The sequence below is a fragment of the Salmo salar genome, chromosome 11 (assembly GCF_965601325.2).
Source record: "Salmo salar chromosome 11, fSalSal1, whole genome shotgun sequence".
NCBI classification, from domain to species: Eukaryota; Metazoa; Chordata; class Actinopteri; order Salmoniformes; family Salmonidae; genus Salmo; species Salmo salar.
This window is the reverse complement of record NC_138301.1, coordinates 34,538,601-34,559,042: the sequence shown is the minus strand read 5'-3', so window position 1 is coordinate 34,559,042 and position 20,442 is coordinate 34,538,601. Positions and strand designations below refer to the sequence as shown.

The window sequence follows — 20,442 nt, the reverse complement described above, 5'->3', positions numbered from 1 at the left end:
ACACACTGACACGGTCTGTCTCTACCCCCACTAACACACTGACACGGTCTGTCTCTACCCCCACTAACACACTGACACGGTCTGTCTCTATCCCCACTAACACACTGACACGGTCTGTCTCTACCCCCACTAACACACTGACACGGTCTGTCTCTATCCCCACTAACACACTGACACGGTCTGTCTCTACCCCCACTAACACACGGTCTGTCTCTATCCCCACTAACACACTGACACGGTCTGTCTCTACCCCCACTAACACACTGACACGGTCTGTCTCTATCCCCACTAACACACTAACACACGGTCTGTCTCTACCCCCACTAACACACGGTCTGTCTCTACCCCCACTAACACACGGTCTGTCTCTACCCCCACTGACACACTGACACGGTCTGTCTCTACCCCCACTGACACACTGACACGGTCTGTCTCTACCCCCACTAACACACTGACACGGTCTGTCTCTACCCCCACTAACACACTGACACGGTCTGTCTCTACCCCCACTAACACACTGACACGGTCTGTCTCTATCCCCACTAACACACTGACACGGTCTGTCTCTATCCCCACTAACACACTGACACGGTCTGTCTCTATCCCCACTAACACACTGACACGGTCTGTCTCTGTCCCCACTAACACACTGACACGGTCTGTCTCTACCCCCACTAACACACTGACACGGTCTGTCTCTACCCCCACTAACACACGGTCTGTCTCTATCCCCACTAACACACTGACACGGTCTGTCTCTGTCCCCACTAACACACTGACACGGTCTGTCTCTACCCCCACTAACACACTGACACGGTCTGTCTCTACCCCCACTAACACACGGTCTGTCTCTATCCCCACTAACACACTGACACGGTCTGTCTCTATCCCCACTAACACACTGACACGGTCTGTCTCTATCCCCACTAACACACTGACACGGTCTGTCTCTGTCCCCACTAACACACTGACACGGTCTGTCTCTATCCCCACTAACACACTGACACGGTCTGTCTCTACCCCCACTAACACACGGTCTGTCTCTATCCCCACTAACACACTGACACGGTCTGTCTCTACCCCCACTAACACACGGTCTGTCTCTATCCCCACTAACACACTGACACGGTCTGTCTCTACCCCCACTAACACACTGACACGGTCTGTCTCTACCCCCACTAACACACTGACACGGTCTGTCTCTATCCCCACTAACACACTGACACGGTCTGTCTCTACCCCCACTAACACACTGACACGGTCTGTCTCTACCCCCACTAACACACTGACACGGTCTGTCTCTACCCCCACTAACACACGGTCTGTCTCTACCCCCATTAACACACTGACACGGTCTGTCTCTACCCCCACTAACACACGGTCTGTCTCTATCCCCACTAACACACTGACACGGTCTGTCTCTACCCCCACTAACACACGGTCTGTCTCTACCCCCACTAACACACTGACACGGTCTGTCTCTACCCCCACTAACACACGGTCTGTCTCTACCCCCATTAACACACTGACACGGTCTGTCTCTACCCCCACTAACACACGGTCTGTCTCTACCCCCACTAACACACTGACACGGTCTGTCTCTGTCTGGTCATTCCTTCTGTAGCTGGGCCTAAAGTCTTTCATTCTTCTGCTGCTGGACCCATTCTTCCTCTTCATCTCTTCCTAAATACTATCATCCCCTCTGTAATAATGACTTACTCCAGCTCCTCTTCCAGCTCTGACAGAGAGGTGTCACGTGGACCTAACCTGCATGTTCTCACTGAGTGCTCACTGTCTCACTGCTGTGTGTGGCTGTGTGTCAGTGTAGGGGTGTTGTGATGGTGTGTGGCTGTGTGTCAGTGTAGGGGTGTTGTGATGGTGTGTGTCAGTGTAGGGGTGTTGTGATGGTGTGTGGCTGTGTGTCAGTGTAGGGGTGTTGTGATGGTGTGTGTCAGTGTAGGGGTGTTGTGATGGTGTGTGGCTGTGTGTCAGTGTAGGGGTGTTGTGATGGTGTGTGGCTGTGTGTCAGTGTAGGGGTGTTGTGATAGTGTGTGGCTGTGTTTCAGTGTAGGGGTGTTGTGATGGTGTGTGGCTGTGTGTCAGTGTAGGGGTGTTGTGATGGTGTGTGGCTGTGTGTCAGTGTAGGGGTGTTGTGATGGTGTGTGGCTGTGTGTCAGTGTAGGGGTGTTGTGATGGTGTGTGGCTGTGTGTCAGTGTAGGGGTGTTGTGATGGTGTGTGTCAGTGTAGGGGTGTTGTGATAGTGTGTGTCTGTGTGTCAGTGTAGGGGTGTTGTGATGGTGTGTGGCTGTGTAGGGGTGTTGTGATAGTGTGTGTCTGTGTGTCAGTGTAGGGGTGTTGTGATGGTGTGTGGCTGTGTAGGGGTGTTGTGATGGTGTGTGGCTGTGTGTCAGTGTAGGGGTGTTGTGATGGTGTGTGGCTGTGTGTCAGTGTAGGGGTGTTGTGGCTGTGTGTCAGTGTAGGGGTGTTGTGATTGTGTGTCAGTGTAGGGGTGTTGTGATGGTGTGTGGCTGTGTGTCAGTGTAGGGGTGTTGTGATAGTGTGGGTCAGTGTAGGGGTGTTGTGATGGTGTGTGTCAGTGTAGGGGTGTTGTGATGGTGTGTGGCTGTGTGTCAGTGTAGCGGTGTTGTGATAGTGTGTGTCAGTGTAGGGGTGTTGTGATAGTGTGTGTCAGTGTAGGGGTGTTGTGATAGTGTGTGTCAGTGTAGGGGTGTTGTGTCAGTGTAGGGGTGTTGTGATAGTGTGTGTCAGTGTAGGGGTGTTGTGATAGTGTGTGGCTGTGTAGGGGTGTTGTGATAGTGTGTGGCTGTGTAGGGGTGTTGTGATAGTGTGTGGCTGTGTGTTAGTGTAGGGGTGTTGTGATAGTGTGTGTCAGTGTAGGGGTGTTGTGTCAGTGTAGGGGTGTTGTCATAGCGTGTGGCTGTGTGTCAGTGTAGGGGTGTTGTGATGGTGTGTGGCTGTGTCAGTGTAGGGGTGTTGTGATGGTGTGTGGCTGTGTGTCAGTGTAGGGGTGTTGTGGCTGTGTGTGTATGTAACAGGTGTGTATGCTAAGATATTGTGTGTCTGTGTACAGTATGTATGTATGTACCAGGTGTACTAAATGATGGCGGGTGCTGTGATAATGTGTTCCAGGTGGAGGGAGACTTAGGCTACCCAGGAAGGAATGCTAAGATCATCCACAAGGAGTCTGACATCATCATGGCCTTCGCCATCAACAGGGTGAGAAACATCTGCAGTGCACACACACACACACACATACAGGCGCGCACATGTACACACAAACACACACACACTCAAAGCTTTCCCATTTGATGTAGTTTGACATTCAGGTGCCATGTTCGTCAGGTTTTACAGGTCGACACCATAGAGATAAATGAGTAGAGTGGATTCCATTAGACTGGCCGATAAGGCCACCAGTTAACATATAACAGTCTAAGCCCTGTCTAATTTTATACTTTTTTTTTTACATTTATTTAATCCCTTATTTTTGTCACTAAGCAGTCTCCATATATACTTCCATAAATGATTTTAAACTGGTACTGGGGACCTTTAGACTGGACTTGTGAGACCTGTGGACGTCCTAGAGCAGAACAGCCCATATATACGTGTTCCTGAGAGTCTCACCTTTACACAGATCAGTGTTTAGCCCAAACTGTTGGGACCCTACAGACAGAAGTTGGCAGATCGGCAGAATCGGCTTCAGACCAGTCCCAAGACGCTTGTGGGGGTCGTAGAGGAAAACGGAGAACACCATCATGTTCCTGAGAGTCTCCTCCGTAAAGATATTTTTAGGCCAAACTGTTCCGTCGCTACAGACGATTTTGGTCTGACAAACACTGCTGTAGCTCTGTCACCTTTCACCCCAAATGCGGAAGTGTTACATAGGTGGATGCGGTGGATTGAGACACATCCAATGCAAAAAAACAGATATCTCTAACTTAAACTGATGGATTTTTCTGTTATGCTAAATAGATGTCCACATTGGCGTGGACATTGAACTTAGGGGGGTTAACACACCGTACACCATATCTAAATGTGATGGCGTGTGGCTGTGTGTCAGTGAAGGGGTGTCACGTGGACCTAACACCCCTACACTGACACATCTAAAAGCTAAGGCTAGCATTTTCAAACAGAAATTTGCATCCTGTAGTACAAACTCAAAAAAGTTCTGGGACACTGTAAAGTCCATGGAGAATAAGAGCACCTCCTCCCAGCTGCCCACTGCTCTGAGGCAAGGAAACACTGTTACCACCGATAAATCCACTATAATTGAGAATTTCAATAAGCATTTCTCTACGGCTGGCCATGCTTTCCACCTGGCTACCCCTACCCCGGTCAACCGCCCCACACCCTCCACAGCAACCCGCCAAAGCCCCCACCATTTCTCCTTCACCCAAATCCAGATAGCTGATGTTCTGAAAGAGCTGCAAAATCTGGACCATACAAATCAGCTGGCTAGACAATCTGGACCCTCTTTCTAAAATTATCTGCCAAAATTGTTGCAACCCCTATTATTAGCCTGTTCAACCTCTCTTTCGTATCGTCTGAGATTCCCAAAGATTGGAAAGCTGCCGCGGTCATCCCCCTCTTCAAAGGGGGTGACACTCTAGACCCAAACTGCTACAGACCTATATCTATCCTACCCTGTCTTTCTAAGGTCTTCGAAAGCCAAGTTAACAAACAGATTACCGACCATTTTGAATCCCACCGTAACTTCTCCGCTATGCAATCTGGTTTCAGAGCTGGTCATGGGTGCACCTCAGCCACGCTCAAGGTCCTAAACGACATCATAACCGCCATCGATAAGAGACATTACTGTGCAGCCATATTCATCGACCTGGCCAAGGCTTTTGACTGTCAATCACCACATTCTTATTGGCAGACTTGACAGCCTTGGTTTCTCAAATGATTGCCTCGCCTGGTTTACCAACTACCTCTGTGATAGAGTTCAGTATGTCAAATCAGAGGGCCTGTTGTCCGGACCTCTGGCAGTCTCTATGGGGGTGCCACAGGGTTCAATTCTCGGGCCGACTCTCTTCTCTGTATACATCAATGATGTTGCTCTTGCTGCTGGTGATTCTCTGATCCACCTCTACGCAGACGGACACCATTCTGTATACTTCTGGCCTCTCTTTGAACACTGTGTTAACAACCCTCCAGACGAGCTTCAATGCCATACAACTCTCCTTCCGTGGCCTCCAACTGCTCTTAAACGCAAGTAAAATTAACTGCATGCTATTCAATCGATCAGTGCCCGCACCTGCTCGCCCGTCCAGCATCACTACTCTGGACGGCTCTGACTTAGAATACGTGGACAACTACAAATACCTGGGTTTCTGGTTAGACTGTAAACTCTCCTTCCAGACTCACATTAAGTATCTCCAATCCAAAATTAAATCTAGAATTGGCTTCCTATATCGCAACAAAGCATCCTTCACTCATGCTGCCAAACATACCCTCGTATAACTGACCATCCTACCGATCCTCGACTTCGGTGATGTCATCTATAAAATAGCCTCCAACACTCTACTCAACAAACTGGATGCAGTCTATCACAGTGCCATCCGTTTTGTCACCAAAGCCCCATACACTACCCACCACTGCGACCTGTACGCTCTCGTTGGCTGGCCCTCGCTTCATACTCGTCGCCAAACCCACTGGCTCCAGGTCATCTACAAGTCTCTGCTAGGTAAAGCCCTGCCTTATCTCAGCTCACTGGTCACCATAGCAGCACCCACTTGTAGCACGCGCTCCAGCAGGTGTATCTCACTGGTCACCCCCAAAGCCAATTCCTCCTTTGGTCGTCTTTCCTTCCAGTTCTCTGCTGCCAATGACTGAAACGAACTGCAAAAATCTCTGAAGCTGGAGACTCATATCTCCCTCACTAGCTTTAAGCACCAGCTGTCAGAGCAGCTCACAGATCACTGCACCTGTACATAGATGGGCAGTTTACAGATGGGCTATCTACCTACCTCATCCCCATACTGTATTTATTTATTTATCTTGCTCCTTTGCACCCCAGTATCTCTACTTGCACATTCATCTTCTGCACATCTACCATTCCAGTGTTTAATTGCTCAATTGTAATTACTTCTCCACCATGGCCTATTTATTGCCTTAACTTACCTCATTTGCACTCACTGTATATAGACTTTGTTTTCTTTTGTTCTACTGTATTATTGACTGTATGTTTTGTTTATTCCATGTGTAACTCTTTGTTGTTGTATGTGTCGAATTGCTATGCTTTATCTTGGCCAGGTCGCAGTTGCAAATGAGAACTTGTTCTCAACTAGCCTACCTGGTTAAATAAAGGTGAAATAAATAAATAAAAATAAATGTTTCTTTACGTTGGAATGTCTCTTCTACTCATTCAGATTATGTGGTATACATTTACTGGCCTCTCTTTTCTCCCTCCCTCATCCCCTCCTCCCCTCTTCTCTCCCTCCCTTCCTTATCCCCTCCTCCCTTCTCTTCTCTCCCTCCCTCGTCCCCTCCTCCCCTCTTCTCTCCCTCCCTTCCTTATCCCCTCCTCCCTTCTCTTCTCTCCCTCCCTCCCCCCTCCAGGCTAACACCAATGAGATAGTGCTGGCGTCCACTCACGATGTGCAGGAGGTTGATGTGTCCACTCTTCTAGCTGCTCAGCCCTACACCTGGATAGGAGAGGACTTTGACAAGGAGTCACACAGGTCAGTACACTATGTTACTTACTTACACACACACAAACACACACACAAACACACACACACACACACAAACACACACAACACACACACACACACACACACACACACATATACACACCCATATACACACACACACATTGTGTTGGACTTTTCTCTCCTCAGTTCTGATGACGTGGACTACCGTTCTTCCCACACTAACGTTGCCCAGGCCGCCTCTACCCCGTCCCACTTCAACCCCAAAGACATGGCTGCCTCTGCATCCATGCCCTGGCTGGGGAGTGGGCAGACCAGCATGGGGGCTTGTGTGGTACGACATACATACATCCTCCACTCACTCACTCACTCACTCACTCACTCACTCACTCACTCACTCACTCACTCACTCACTCACTCACTCACTCACTCACTCACTCACTCACTCACTCCTCACTCTCTCACTCTCTCACACACACACACACACACACACACACACACACACACACACACACACACACACACACACACACACACACACACACAAAACATTCTACACACACAAAACATCCTCCACTCACTCACACACACACAGATGCATAGTATATACACACACACACACACACACACACACACACATACAGTGTGTGTATATATACCACTACTAGGTTATATACGGTATACCACTACTAGGTTATATACACAGTATACCACTACTAGGTTAAATACAGTATACCACTACTTTATATACACAGTATATATATATATATATATAATGTTTAAGTGACCCCAAACTTTTGAATGGTAGTGTGTGTATATATATATATATATATATATATATATATATATATATATATTATATATATATATATATATATATATTCATTCAAAAGTTTGGGGTCACTTAAACATTTCCTTGTTTTTGAAAGAAAAGCAAACATTTTTTGTCCATTAAAATAACATATAATTGATCAGAAATACAGTGTAGACTTTGTTAATGTTGTAAATGATTATTGTAGCTGGAAATGGCAGATTATTTTATGGAATATCTACATAGGTGTACAGAGGCCCATTATCAGCAACCATCACTCCTGTGTTCCAATGGCACTTTTTGTTAGCTAATCCAATTGATAATTTTAAAATGCTAATTGATCATTAGAAAACCCTTTTGCAATTATGTTAGCACAGAAGGCCAGCATCCCGGAGTCGCCTCGTCACTGTTGACATTGAGACTGGTGATTTGCGGGTACTATTTAATGAAGCTTCCAGTTGAGGACTTGTGAGGCGTCTGTTTTTCAAACTAGACACTTGAATGTACTTGTCCTCTTGCTCAGTTGTGCACTGGGGCCTCCCACTCCTCTTTCTATTCTGGTTAGGGCCAGTTTGCGCGGATCTGTGAAGGGAGTAGTACACAGCGCTGTATGAGATTTTCAGTTTCTTGGCAATTTCTCGCATTGAATAGACTTCATTTCTCAGAACAAGAATAGACTGACAAGTTTCAGAAGAAAGTTATTTGTTTCTGGACATTTTTAGCCTGTAATCGAACCCACTAATGCTGACGCTCCAGATACTCAACTAGTCTAAAGAAGGCCAGTTTTATTGCTTCTTTAATTAGAACAACAGTTTTCAGCTGTGCTAACATAATTGCAAAATGGTTTTCTTATGATCAATTAGCCTTTTAAAATGATAAACTTGGATTGGCTAACACAACATGTCATTGGAACACAGGAGTGATGGTTGCTGATAATGGGCCTCTGTATGCCTATGTAGATATTCCATAAAAACTCTGCCGTTTCCAGCTACAATAGTCATTTACAACATTAACAAAGTCTACACTGTATTTCTGATCAATTTGATGTTATTTGAATGGACAAAAAATTAGCTTTTCTTTCAAAAACAAGGACATTTCTAAGTGACCCCAAACTTTTGACATTTCGGTTGAATGCATTCAGTTGTACAACTGACTAGGTACAGTATCTCCTTTCCCACTTTCCATTTACTTTAAACTTGTCAGTGCAGTGTAGTCCAGTGAGAGAGGTAGTAGTCTGTACTGACCTGTAGAGGGACACAGTACTCATGAGTGAAACCTCCATCCCAGCCTGTCTGGCTCACAGCTCACCACTCTAAACTCAAGGTCCTGTCTGTTTATTATGAAAACCCCCTCCCTATTGTCTCTCCCCACACTGCTCTGGTGTCATAGGAAATATGTGCAACAGTACCTAGCAGAACTCAACAGAGTACTATAAGACAGTACGGTTTAAAGCAAGCAGACAAACGTTCTTCTTTTAATGTTAGACGTCATTGTCTCACCCTATTCCTCGCTCGCTGTGTTCGAACTGAGGCCCACTAGCTGGACCTAGTCAGTCCAGTGAATATTGACACTGGTTATCTATCTCAGGCCAAACAGACAGAGAGTTGAGGACTAAACAGGCTGGTAGATGAGTCTATGTTACCAGAGATAGGCAGTGTGTGTGTTTGTATGAGAGAGATGGGACAGTATCAACACACAGATACCCAGCTCTCACAGCGTCTCCTCGGCTGCCCAAGGTACAGGCCTGTGTCACCGCATCACCCACTTCTCAAATATTTCCCCATTCAAGTGATAATTCTTCATGCTACAGTCAATATGGAGTACTGTTGCCTTGTACCAGAAGTATAAATATGTCCTAGTCTAGGTGGTGAGTCTTGGTAAGGCCCTACTGCATGGAAAGACAGTGTCGTTGACTTATACTGTATGTGTAAAATAGGTCCCAGTTCAGATGATGAATTCCCTTTAGAGTGAAAGGTTGTAGAGTAGTTTTAATGAACTAAAAGAAAGACCTGCTCACGCCAGTATCACTTCAGTTTATGAAGCCAACGTATCGGCCTGGTGGCCTTCATCAAAGCTGTTTCAGTTCAGAGAAATGTCCTAGTTGAGTACTGAAGTCCGTAGTGTAGGGCATCACTGTGTATTGGCTGAATGTTTTAAAGACTGAGGTTTCAAAGCAAGTTTGATGTGTTAGGTTATTTGAATGATGTTTTTCAGATTATGAAGAGGAACCTGAACAATGTGAAGAGAATGACCTCCCACCCCATATTCCAGTACTGTAGGTATCATCTGTGTACAATACCATATACCACTACTAGGTTCTATACAGTACCATATACCACTACTAGTTTATATACAGTATACCACCACTAGGTTCTATACAGTACCATATACCACTACTAGGTTCTATACAGTACCATATACCACTACTAGGTTCTATACAGTATACCACTACTAGGTTCTATACAGTACTATATACCACTACTAGGTTCTATACAGTACCATATACCACTACTAGGTTCTATACAGTACCATATACCACTACTAGGTTATATACAGTATACCACTATAAGGTTCTATACAGTACCATATACCACTACTAGGTTATATACAGTATACCACTACTAGGTTATATACAGTATACCACTACTAGGTTCTATATGGTACCATATACCACTACTAAGTTATGTACAGTATACCACCACTAGGTTATGTACAGTATACCACCACTAGGTTATATAGAGTATACCACCACTAGGTTATATACAGTATACCACTACTAGGTTATATACGGTACCATTTACCACTACTAGGTTATATACGGAGAAAAAATGTATGAAAATGAAATGTAGGCATTCACTACTGTAAGTCGCTCTGGATAAGAGCGTCTGCTAAATAAATGACTAAAATGTAAATGTAAATACAGTACACCGCTACTAGGTTATATACGGTATACCACTACTAGGTTATATACAGTATACCACCACTAGGTTATATACAGTATACCACCACTAGGTTATATACAGTATCCCACTACTAGGTTATATAAAGTATACCACAACTATGTTCTATACGGTACCATATTCCACTACTAGGTTATATACAGTATACCACCACCAGGTTATATACAGTATACCACCACCAGGTTATATACAGTATACCACCACCAGGTTATATACAGTATACCACCACCAGGTTATATACAGTATACCACCACCAGGTTATATACAGTATACCACCACCAGGTTATATACAGTATACCACCACCAGGTTATATACAGTATACCACCACCAGGTTATATACAGTATACCACTACCAGGTTATATACAGTATACCACTACTAGGTTATATACAGTATACCACTACTAGGTTATATACGGTATACCACTACTAGGTTATATACGGTATACCACTACTAGGTTATATACAGTATACCACTACTAGGTTATATACGGTACCGTATACCACTACTAGGTTATATACAGTATACCACGTTATATACACAGTATACCACTACTAGGTTAAATACAGTATACCACTACTTTATATACACAGTATACCACCACTAGGTTATATACGGTACCATATACCACTACTAGGTTATATACAGTATACCACTACTAGGTTAAATACGGTACCATATACCACTAATAGGTTATTTACCATATACCACTACTAGGTTATATACAGTACCATATACCACTACTAGGTTATATAAAGTATACCACTACTAGGTTATATACAGTATACCACTACTAGGTTACATACAGTATACCACTACTAGGTTAAATACGGTACCATATACCACTATTAGGTTATCTACCATATACCACTACTAGGTTATATACAGTATACCACTACTAAGTTATTTACCATATACCACCACTAGGTTATTTACCATATACCACCACTAGGTTATATACAGTACCATATACCACTACTATGTTATATACAGTATACCACTTACTATGTTATATACGGTACCATATAATACTACTAGGTTATATACAGTAAACCACTAAGTTATATACGGTACCATATACTACTACTAGGTTATATACGGTATACCACTACTAGGTTATTTACAGTATACTTCTACTAGGTTATATACGATACCATTTACCACTACTAGGTTATATACAGTATACCACTACTAGGTTATACGGTGTACCACTACTAGGTTATATACGGTATACCACTATTAGGTTATGTACAGTATACCACTACTAGGTTATGTACAGTATACCACTACTAGGTTATGTACAGTATACCACTACTAGGTTATTTACCATATACCACCACTGGGTTATATACAGTACCATATACCACTACTATGTTATATACAGTATACCACTACTAGTTTATATATGGTGTACCACTACTAGGTTATATACGGTATACCACTATTAGGTTATGTACAGTAAGTATACCAATACTAGGTTATGTACAGTATACCACTACTAGGTTATGAACAGTATACCACTACTAGGTTATATACAGTATAACACTACTAGGTTATATACGGTATACCACTACTAGGTTATTTACCATATACCACCACTGGGTTATATACAGTACCATATACCACTACTATGTTATATACAGTATACCACTACTTGGTTATATACAGTATACCACTACTCGGTTATATACAGTATACCACTACTTGGTTGTATACAGTATACCATTACTATGTTATATACAGTACCATTTTCCACCGCTATGTTATATTCAGTACCATATACCACCACTAATTTATACACAGTATACCACTACTAGGTTATATACAGTGTACCACTACTAGGTTATATACAGTATACCACTGCTGGGTTATACACAGTACTATATACCACTACTAGGTTATATTCAGTACACCACTACTACGTTATATACAGTCTACCACTTCTAGGTTATTTACCATTTACCACCACTAGGTTATATACAGTATACCACTACTTGGTTATTTACCATATACCACCACTAGGTTATATACTGTACCATATACCACTATTAGGTTATATACAGTATACAACTACTAGGTTATATACAGTATTCCACTACTAGGTTATATTGTACCATATACCGCTACTAGGTTATATACAGTATACCACCACTAGGTATATACTGTATATCAGTACTAGGTTATATACGGTATACCACTACTAGGTTATATACAGTATTCCACTTCTAGGTTATATACAGTGTACCACCACTAGGTTATATACAGTACCATATATCACTGCTATGTTATATACGGTACCATATACTACTACTAGGCTATATCAGTATACCACTACTAGGTTATATACGGTACCATATAATACTACTAGGTTATATACAGTATACCGCTACTAGGTTATATACGGTACCATATACTACTACTAGGTTATATACAGTATACCGCTACTAGGTTATTTACAGTATACTTCTACTAGGTTATATACTATACCATATACTACTACTAGTTTATATACTTTATACCACTACTAGTTTATATACTTTATACCACTACTAGGTTATATACTTTATACCAGTACTAGGTTATTTACCATATACCACCACTAGGTTATGTACAGTACCATATACCACTACTATGTTATATACAGTATACCACTATGTTATATACAGTATACCACTACTTGGTTATATACAGTATACCACTACTTGGTTATATACAGTATACCACTACTAGGTTATATACAGTACCATATACCACCACTATGTTATATACACTATACCACTACTTGGTTATATACAGTACCATATACCACTACTAGGTTATATACAGTACCATATACATCCACTAGGTGATATACGGTACCATATACCACTACTAGGTTATATACAGTATACCACTACTATGTTATATACTGTACCATATACCACCACTGTTATATACAGTATACCACTCCTTGCTTATACACAGTACCATATACCACTACTAGGTTATATACAGTATACCACTACTAGGTTATATACGGTCCCATATACAATATACCACTAGTAGGTTATATACAGTATACCACTACTAGGTTATATACAGTATACCACCACTGTTATATACAGTATTCCACTACTAGGTTTTATACAGTACCATATACCACCACAAGGTTATATACGGTACCATATACCACTACTAGGTTATATACAGTATACCACTACTAGTTTATATACAGTATATCACCACTAGGTTATATACGGTACCATATACCAGTACTAGGTTATATACAGTATACCACTACTAGGTTATATACAGTATACCACTACTAGTTTATATACAGTATACCACCACTAGGTTATATACGGTACCATATACCACTACTAGGTTATATACGGTACCATATACCACTACTAGGTTATATTCACTATACCACCACTAGGTTATATACGGTACCATATACCACTACTAGGTTATATACAGTATTCCACTGGTGTTATATACAGTTTACCACTACTAGGTTATATACAGTGCCATACTAGTTTATATATGGTGTACCACTACTAGGTTATATACGGTATACCACTATTAGGTTATGTACAGAAAGTATACCAATACTAGGTTATGTACAGTATACCACTACTAGGTTATGAACAGTATACCACTACTAGGTTATATACAGTATAACACTACTAGGTTATATACGGTATACCACTACTAGGTTATTTACCATATACCACCACTGGGTTATATACAGTACCATATACCACTACTATGTTATATACAGTATACCACTGCTTGGTTATATACAGTATACCACTACTCGGTTATATACAGTATACCACTACTTGGTTGTATACAGTATACCATTACTATGTTATATACAGTACCATTTTCCACCGCTATGTTATATTCAGTACCATATACCACCACTAATTTATATACAGTATACCACTACTAGGTTATATACAGTGTACCACTACTAGGTTATATACAGTATACCACTGCTGGGTTATACACAGTACTATATACCACTACTAGGTTATATTCAGTACACCACTACGTTATATACAGTCTACCACTTCTAGGTTATTATATACAGTATACCACTACTAGTTTATATACAGTATACCACCACTAGGTTATATACGGTACCATATACCACTACTAGGTTATATACGGTACCATATACCACTACTAGGTTATATTCACTATACCACCCACTAGGTTATATACGGTACCATATACCACTACTAGGTTATATACAGTATTCCACTGGTGTTATATACAGTTTACCACTACTAGGTTATATACAGTGCCATATACCAGTACTAGGTTATATACAGTCTACCGCCACTAGGTTATATACAGTCTACTGCTACTATGTTATATACAGTATGTGTACTATACAACATACTGATGGCCTGTACACAACTCTGTTTGAATGGCTGGTCTGTTCCTTCAAATAGGGGAATTTCAAACATTTCCTAATGTTTCTGTGTGTGTGTTAGATATGACTGGGGCTCAGGACGGCAGTGTCCGTATGTTTGAGTGGAACAGGCCACAGCAACTCATCTGCTTCAGACAGGCAGGCAACGCCAGAGTCACACGCCTCTACTTCAACTCACAGGGAAACAAGGTCCACACACACACACACACACACACACACACACACACACACACACACACAACAATACTATTTTTCATCCTCAGTATTATGACTTTGCTGATCTCTCTGTGTCTCGCTCTCTCTGTGTCTGTCTCGCTCTCTCTGTGTCTGTCTCGCTCTCTCTGTGTCTGTCTCGCTCTCTCTGTGTCTGTCTCGCTCTCTCTGTGTGTGTCTCGCTCTCTCTCTCTCAGTGTCTCTCTCTCTTGCTCTCTGACTCTGTCTGTCTCTGACTCTGTCTGTCTGTCTCTCTCTGTGTCGCTGTCTCTCTCTCTCTCTCTCTCTCTCTCTGTCTCTGTGTCTCTCTCTCTTGCTCTCTCTGACTCTGTCTGTCTGTCTGTCTCTCTCTGTGTCGCTGTCTCTCTCTCTCTGTCTCTGTCTGTCTGTCTGTCTGTCTGTCTGTCTGTCTGTCTGTCTGTCTGTCTGTCTGTCTGTCTGTCTGTCTGTCTGTCTGTCTGTCTGTCTGTCTGTCTGTGTCTCTCTCTATCCATTCTGCACGTCTCTCCCTCTCTGTGTCTCTCTGCCCGTCTCTCTCTCTGTCTTTCTCTCTGTCTTTCTCTCTGTCTCTCTCTCTCGCTGTCTTTCTCTCTGTCTCTCTCTATCTCTCTCTCTGTCTCTCTATCTCTCTCTCTGTCTCTCGCTATCTCTCTGTCTCTCTCTCTCTCTCTCTCTGTCTGTCTCTCCAGTGTGGTGTATCAGATGGAGAAGGCTTCCTCAGTCTGTGGCAGGTCAACCAGACCTCCTCCAACCCCAAGCCCTACGTGGTACGTAACACACGTGAGCGCACACACGCACGCACGCACGCACACACACACACACACACTAGTGCTTGAAGGATTAGGGATGGGGATTTTACAGAGGGTGGGAGAGAGAGAGTGGGCGTGTGTGAGTGATAGAGCGATTGGGAGTGATTGATTTATTCTCTGTCTGCTTGGCTGAGGCTAACACAGCCTTCTATCTCCCTTCCTCTCTCGCTCGGTCTCTGTCTTTCCCCCATCTCTCTTTTCTTTCTCTCCCCCCTCTCTCTGTCTCTCTCTCTCGCTCTCTGTCTCTCTTTCGCTCACCCTCTCTCTCTCTCTGTCTCTTTCCCTCTCTCTCTTCCCTCTCTCTCTTTCCCTCTCTCTTTCCCTCTCTCTTTCCCTCTCTCTCTCGCTCTCTCTCTCTCTCTCTCTCTCTCTCTCTCTCTCTCTCTCTCTCTCTCTGTCTCTCTCTCTGTCTCGCTCTCTGTCTCGCTCTCTGTCTCGCTCTCTGTCTCGCTCTCTGTAGAGTTGGCAGTGCCACACTAAGACCTGTGGTGATTTTGCCTTCATCACTTCCTCCAGTCTCATCGCAACGGCAGGACAGTCCAACGACAGCAGGTCAGTATCAACATTACATATCATAACTACACCAGTCTTAGTACTGTCATAACAGTAACTCCAATGACTGAAACCTTTTTCTCCTTTTCTCCTCCAGAAATGTATGCCTGTGGGACACTCTTGTTTCACCTAGTAACACCATGGTGCATGGTAAGATTTGGTTGTCATTTCAGTCCACCAGGAATGAAGATGCAAAGTTACCACAGTAGATAAAACCAGTCAAATGAAGTAGTTAGATGCCACAATTGTGTCTCCATTACGTGAAAGATTAGGTGACCGGTCAAATCTTGACTTGATCAAGCAAAGTAGAGGAGAGTGGGGTAAGTTAGGACATTTTTTACATTCAGCATCACTCCGTCAAGGGAAATATAGACTTCTTTTTAACAAAGATATTTAAGCAATAAGGCATGAGAACTCTGGGAGTATTGTGTGATAACTCCAGACTAAGGACTGTTCTTAGGCCAGAGGTGAAGAATGTAGCTAGCAGAGGTTCAATGATAACTCCAGACTAAGGACTGTTCTTAGGCCAGAGGTGAAGAATGTAGCTAGCAGAGGTTCAATGATGACGAGAGACAAGAACTTCAATAAATAATGATTTAATAAATCATTTATAAATAGGCAACAAGAACTGGATGTTTGTATTTGTATTTATTAAGGATCCACATTAGTTCCTGCCAAGGCAGCAGCTACTCTTCCTGTGGTCCATTAGTTCCTGCCAAGTCAGCAGCTACTCTTCCTGTGGTCCATTAGTTCCTGCCAAGTCAGCAGCTACTCTTCCTGTGGTCCATTAGTTCCTGCCAAGGCAGCAGCTACTCTTCCTGGGGTCAATTAGTTCCTGCCAAGGCAGTAGCTACTCTTCCTGTGGTCCATTAGTTCCTGCCAAGGCAGCAGCTACTCTTCCTGGGGTCAATTAGTTCCTGCCAAGGCAGCAGCTACTCTTCCTGTGGTCCATTAGTTCCTGCCAAGTCAGCAGCTACTCTTCCTGTGGTCCATTAGTTTCTGCCAAGGCAGCAGCTACTCTTCCTGGGGTCAATTAGTTCCTGCCAAGGCAGTAGCTACTCTTCCTGGGGTCCATTAGCTGTTGCCAAGGAAGCAGTTACTCTTCCTGGGGTCCATTAGCTGTTGCCAAGTCAGCAGCTACTCTTCCTGTGGTCCATTAGTTCCTGCCAAGGCAGCAGTTACTCTTCCTGGGGTCCATTAGTTCCTGCCAAGGCAGCAGCTACTCTTCCTGGGGTCCATTAGTTCCTGCCAAGTCAGCAGTTACTCTTCCTGGGGTCCATTAGCTGTTGCCAAGTCGGCAGTTACTCTTCCTGGGGTCCATTAGTTCCTGCCAAGGCAGCAGCTACTCTTCCTGGGGTCCATTAGCTGTTGCCAAGTCAGCAGCTACTCTTCCTGGGGTCCAGTAACATTAAGGCAGTTGTTGTTGTGTATCCCTGGAAATAATCAGAATTCATGTAAACATTACAGTTTTGAAAACATAGCTTGGCCCAAAAAAGTGGTCTCTTGGGACATCTTAGTTGAGCATAGGAACAGGGTAAGTTGAGCATAGGAACAGGGTAAGTTGAGCATAGGAACAGGGTAAGTTGAGCATAGGAACAGGGTAAGTTGAGCATAGGAACAGGGTAAGTTGAGCATAGGAACAGGGTAAGTTGAGCATAGTTACAGGGTAATTAAGCTGCCTACACATTTCTGTGCCTATTTAAACTATGTCTGTCTTTATTTCCCGATCACAATTCATCACAATGGCTTGTTTGTCTTTTAATAATTTTAAGCATCTGTTAACACGGCTTAACACCTACAACTTTGTACTTGTTTTAACACATTTAACATAGGCCCTCGTGTTACCTAATATCCCAGCGATACTACCTCGCGCTACGCCCGGAAATAAAACACTTCATTTTGCTCAACTTGCCATTGGCGAAAACTTATCCCATGGCCATTTGCTCTTACCCCAAGGCAAACATTTTTACTATATTAACCCACACAGATCCAAGGATGCACTTTCATGCTAGGTTTAGGACCTCATCCTGAAGCTTATAGAGAGCCCAACTGATGTATAGAACAATCTTTAAATGATCTACTTTGGTTTAGATACCTGCATCATGAAACCTCTAACACAATTCATTCATTTGGCTTAGTGAAAATCAGTTTTTTTTTTTACCTTGCTTACCACTTTTTCACAGACTCCATGAAATGATGTCCTTTTCCTAAATGTTTGGTCAAATTATACATTTTATGTATGGTTTCCTAGAAACAAGGGCTGGTTCAACTTACTGTTTGGTTCAACTTACCCCACTCTCCCCTGTATTAGTGTTGTTACTCATAACTCATAGTCAGAATGTCATCTGTGTCTCTCCAGCCTTCCCGTGCCATGAGAACGGTGCAACGGTGTTGCAGTACGCTCCCAAGCAGCAGCTGTTGATCTCGGGAGGCAGGAAGGGCTTTGTGTGTGTGTTTGACATCCGACAGAGACAGCTGCTACACACCTTCCAGGCCCACGACTCAGCCGTCAAAGCCCTGGCGCTCGACGCCTCTGAAGACTTCTTCGTAACCGGCTCAGCTGAGGGGAACATGAAGGTGATTTTCCTTATTACTTTTTAATGAGGAAAATGGTATTAGAATCTTCCTGAATTGAAATGGAATTGTTCCCAACCCTGTCAACCATTAATCTGTGCTTTCTAGCTGTATTTCAATGACCAAATGTGTGTAAAAATGTATTTACATTTACGTCATTTAGCAGACACTCTTATCCAGAGCGACTTACAAATTGGTGCATTCACCTTATGATATCCAGTGGAACAACCACTTTACAATAGTACATCTATATCTTTTTTTTGGGGGGGGGGGTTAGAAGGATTACTATATCCTATCCCAGGTATTCCTTAAAGAGGTGGGGTTTCAGGTGTCTACGGAAGGTGGTGATTGACTCCCCTGTCCTGGCGTCGTGAGGGAGCTTGTTCCACCATTGGGGTGCCAGAGCAGCGAACAGTTTTGACTGGGCTGAGCAGGAACTGTGCTTCCGCAGCGGTAGGGGAGCCAGCAGGCCAGAGGTGGATGAACGCAGTGCCCTTGTTTGGGTGTAGGGCCTGATCAGAGCCTGAAGGTACGGAGGTGCCGTTCCCCTCACAGCTCCGTAGGCAAGCACCATGGTCTTGTAGCAGATGCGAGCTTCAACTGGAAGCCAGTGGAGTGTGCGGAGGAGCGGGGTGACGTGAGAGAACTTGGGAAGGTTGAACACCAGACGGGCTGCGGCGTTCTGGATGAGTTGTAGGGGTTTAATGGCACAGGCAGGGAGCCCCGCCAACAGGGAGTTGCAGTAATCCAGACTGGAGATGACAAGTGCCTGGATTAGGACCTGCGCCGCTTCCTGTGTAAGGCAGGGTTGTACTCTGCGAATGTTGTATAGCATGAACCTACAGGATCGGGTCACCGCCTTGATGTTAGCGGAGAACGACAGGGTGTTGTCCAGGGTCACGCCGAGGCTCTTAGCACTCTGGGAGGAGGACACAATGGAGTTGTCCACCGTGATGGCGAGATCATGGAAAGGGCAGTCCTTCCCCGGGAGGAAGAGCAGCTCCGTCTTGCCGAGGTTCAGCTTGAGGTGGTGATCCGTCATCCACACTGATATGTCTGCCAGACATGCAGAGATGCGATTCGCCACCTGGTTATCAGAAGGGGGAAAGGAGAAGATTAATTGTGTGTCGTCTGCGTAGCAATGATAGGATAGACCATGTGAGGATATGACAGAGCCAAGTGACTTGGTGTATAGCGAGAATAGGAGAGGGCCTAGAACTGAGCCCTGGGGGACACCAGTGGTGAGAGCACGTGGTGCGGAGACGGATTCTCACCACGCCACCTGGTAGGAGCGACCTGTCAGGTAGGACGCAATCCAAGAGTGAGCCACGCCGGAGATACCCAACTCGGAGAGGGTGGAGAGGAGGATCTGATGGTTCACTGTATCAAAGGCAGCAGATAGGTCTAGAAGGATGAGAGCAG

The 20,442-nt window shown here is 43.9% G+C and overlaps 1 protein-coding gene across 9 annotated transcripts in view; it reads left to right on the top strand.

Moving 5' to 3' along the window:
* LOC106562546 (dmX-like protein 2) overlaps positions 1-20,442 on the top strand; it is a 105,101-nt gene that overhangs the window by 81,679 nt on the left and 2,980 nt on the right. For all 9 annotated transcript variants that reach the window (XM_082957884.1, XM_082957883.1, XM_082957882.1 and 6 more), the window contains 9 exons: positions 3,152-3,238; positions 6,584-6,705; positions 6,865-7,009; positions 9,701-9,761; positions 14,934-15,061; positions 15,775-15,852; positions 16,355-16,446; positions 16,544-16,596; positions 18,806-19,023. In XM_082957884.1, the coding sequence (XP_082814010.1) occupies positions 3,152-3,238; positions 6,584-6,705; positions 6,865-7,009; positions 9,701-9,761; positions 14,934-15,061; positions 15,775-15,852; positions 16,355-16,446; positions 16,544-16,596; positions 18,806-19,023 (984 nt within the window). The remainder of the gene's footprint in view (positions 1-3,151; positions 3,239-6,583; positions 6,706-6,864; positions 7,010-9,700; positions 9,762-14,933; positions 15,062-15,774; positions 15,853-16,354; positions 16,447-16,543; positions 16,597-18,805; positions 19,024-20,442) is intronic.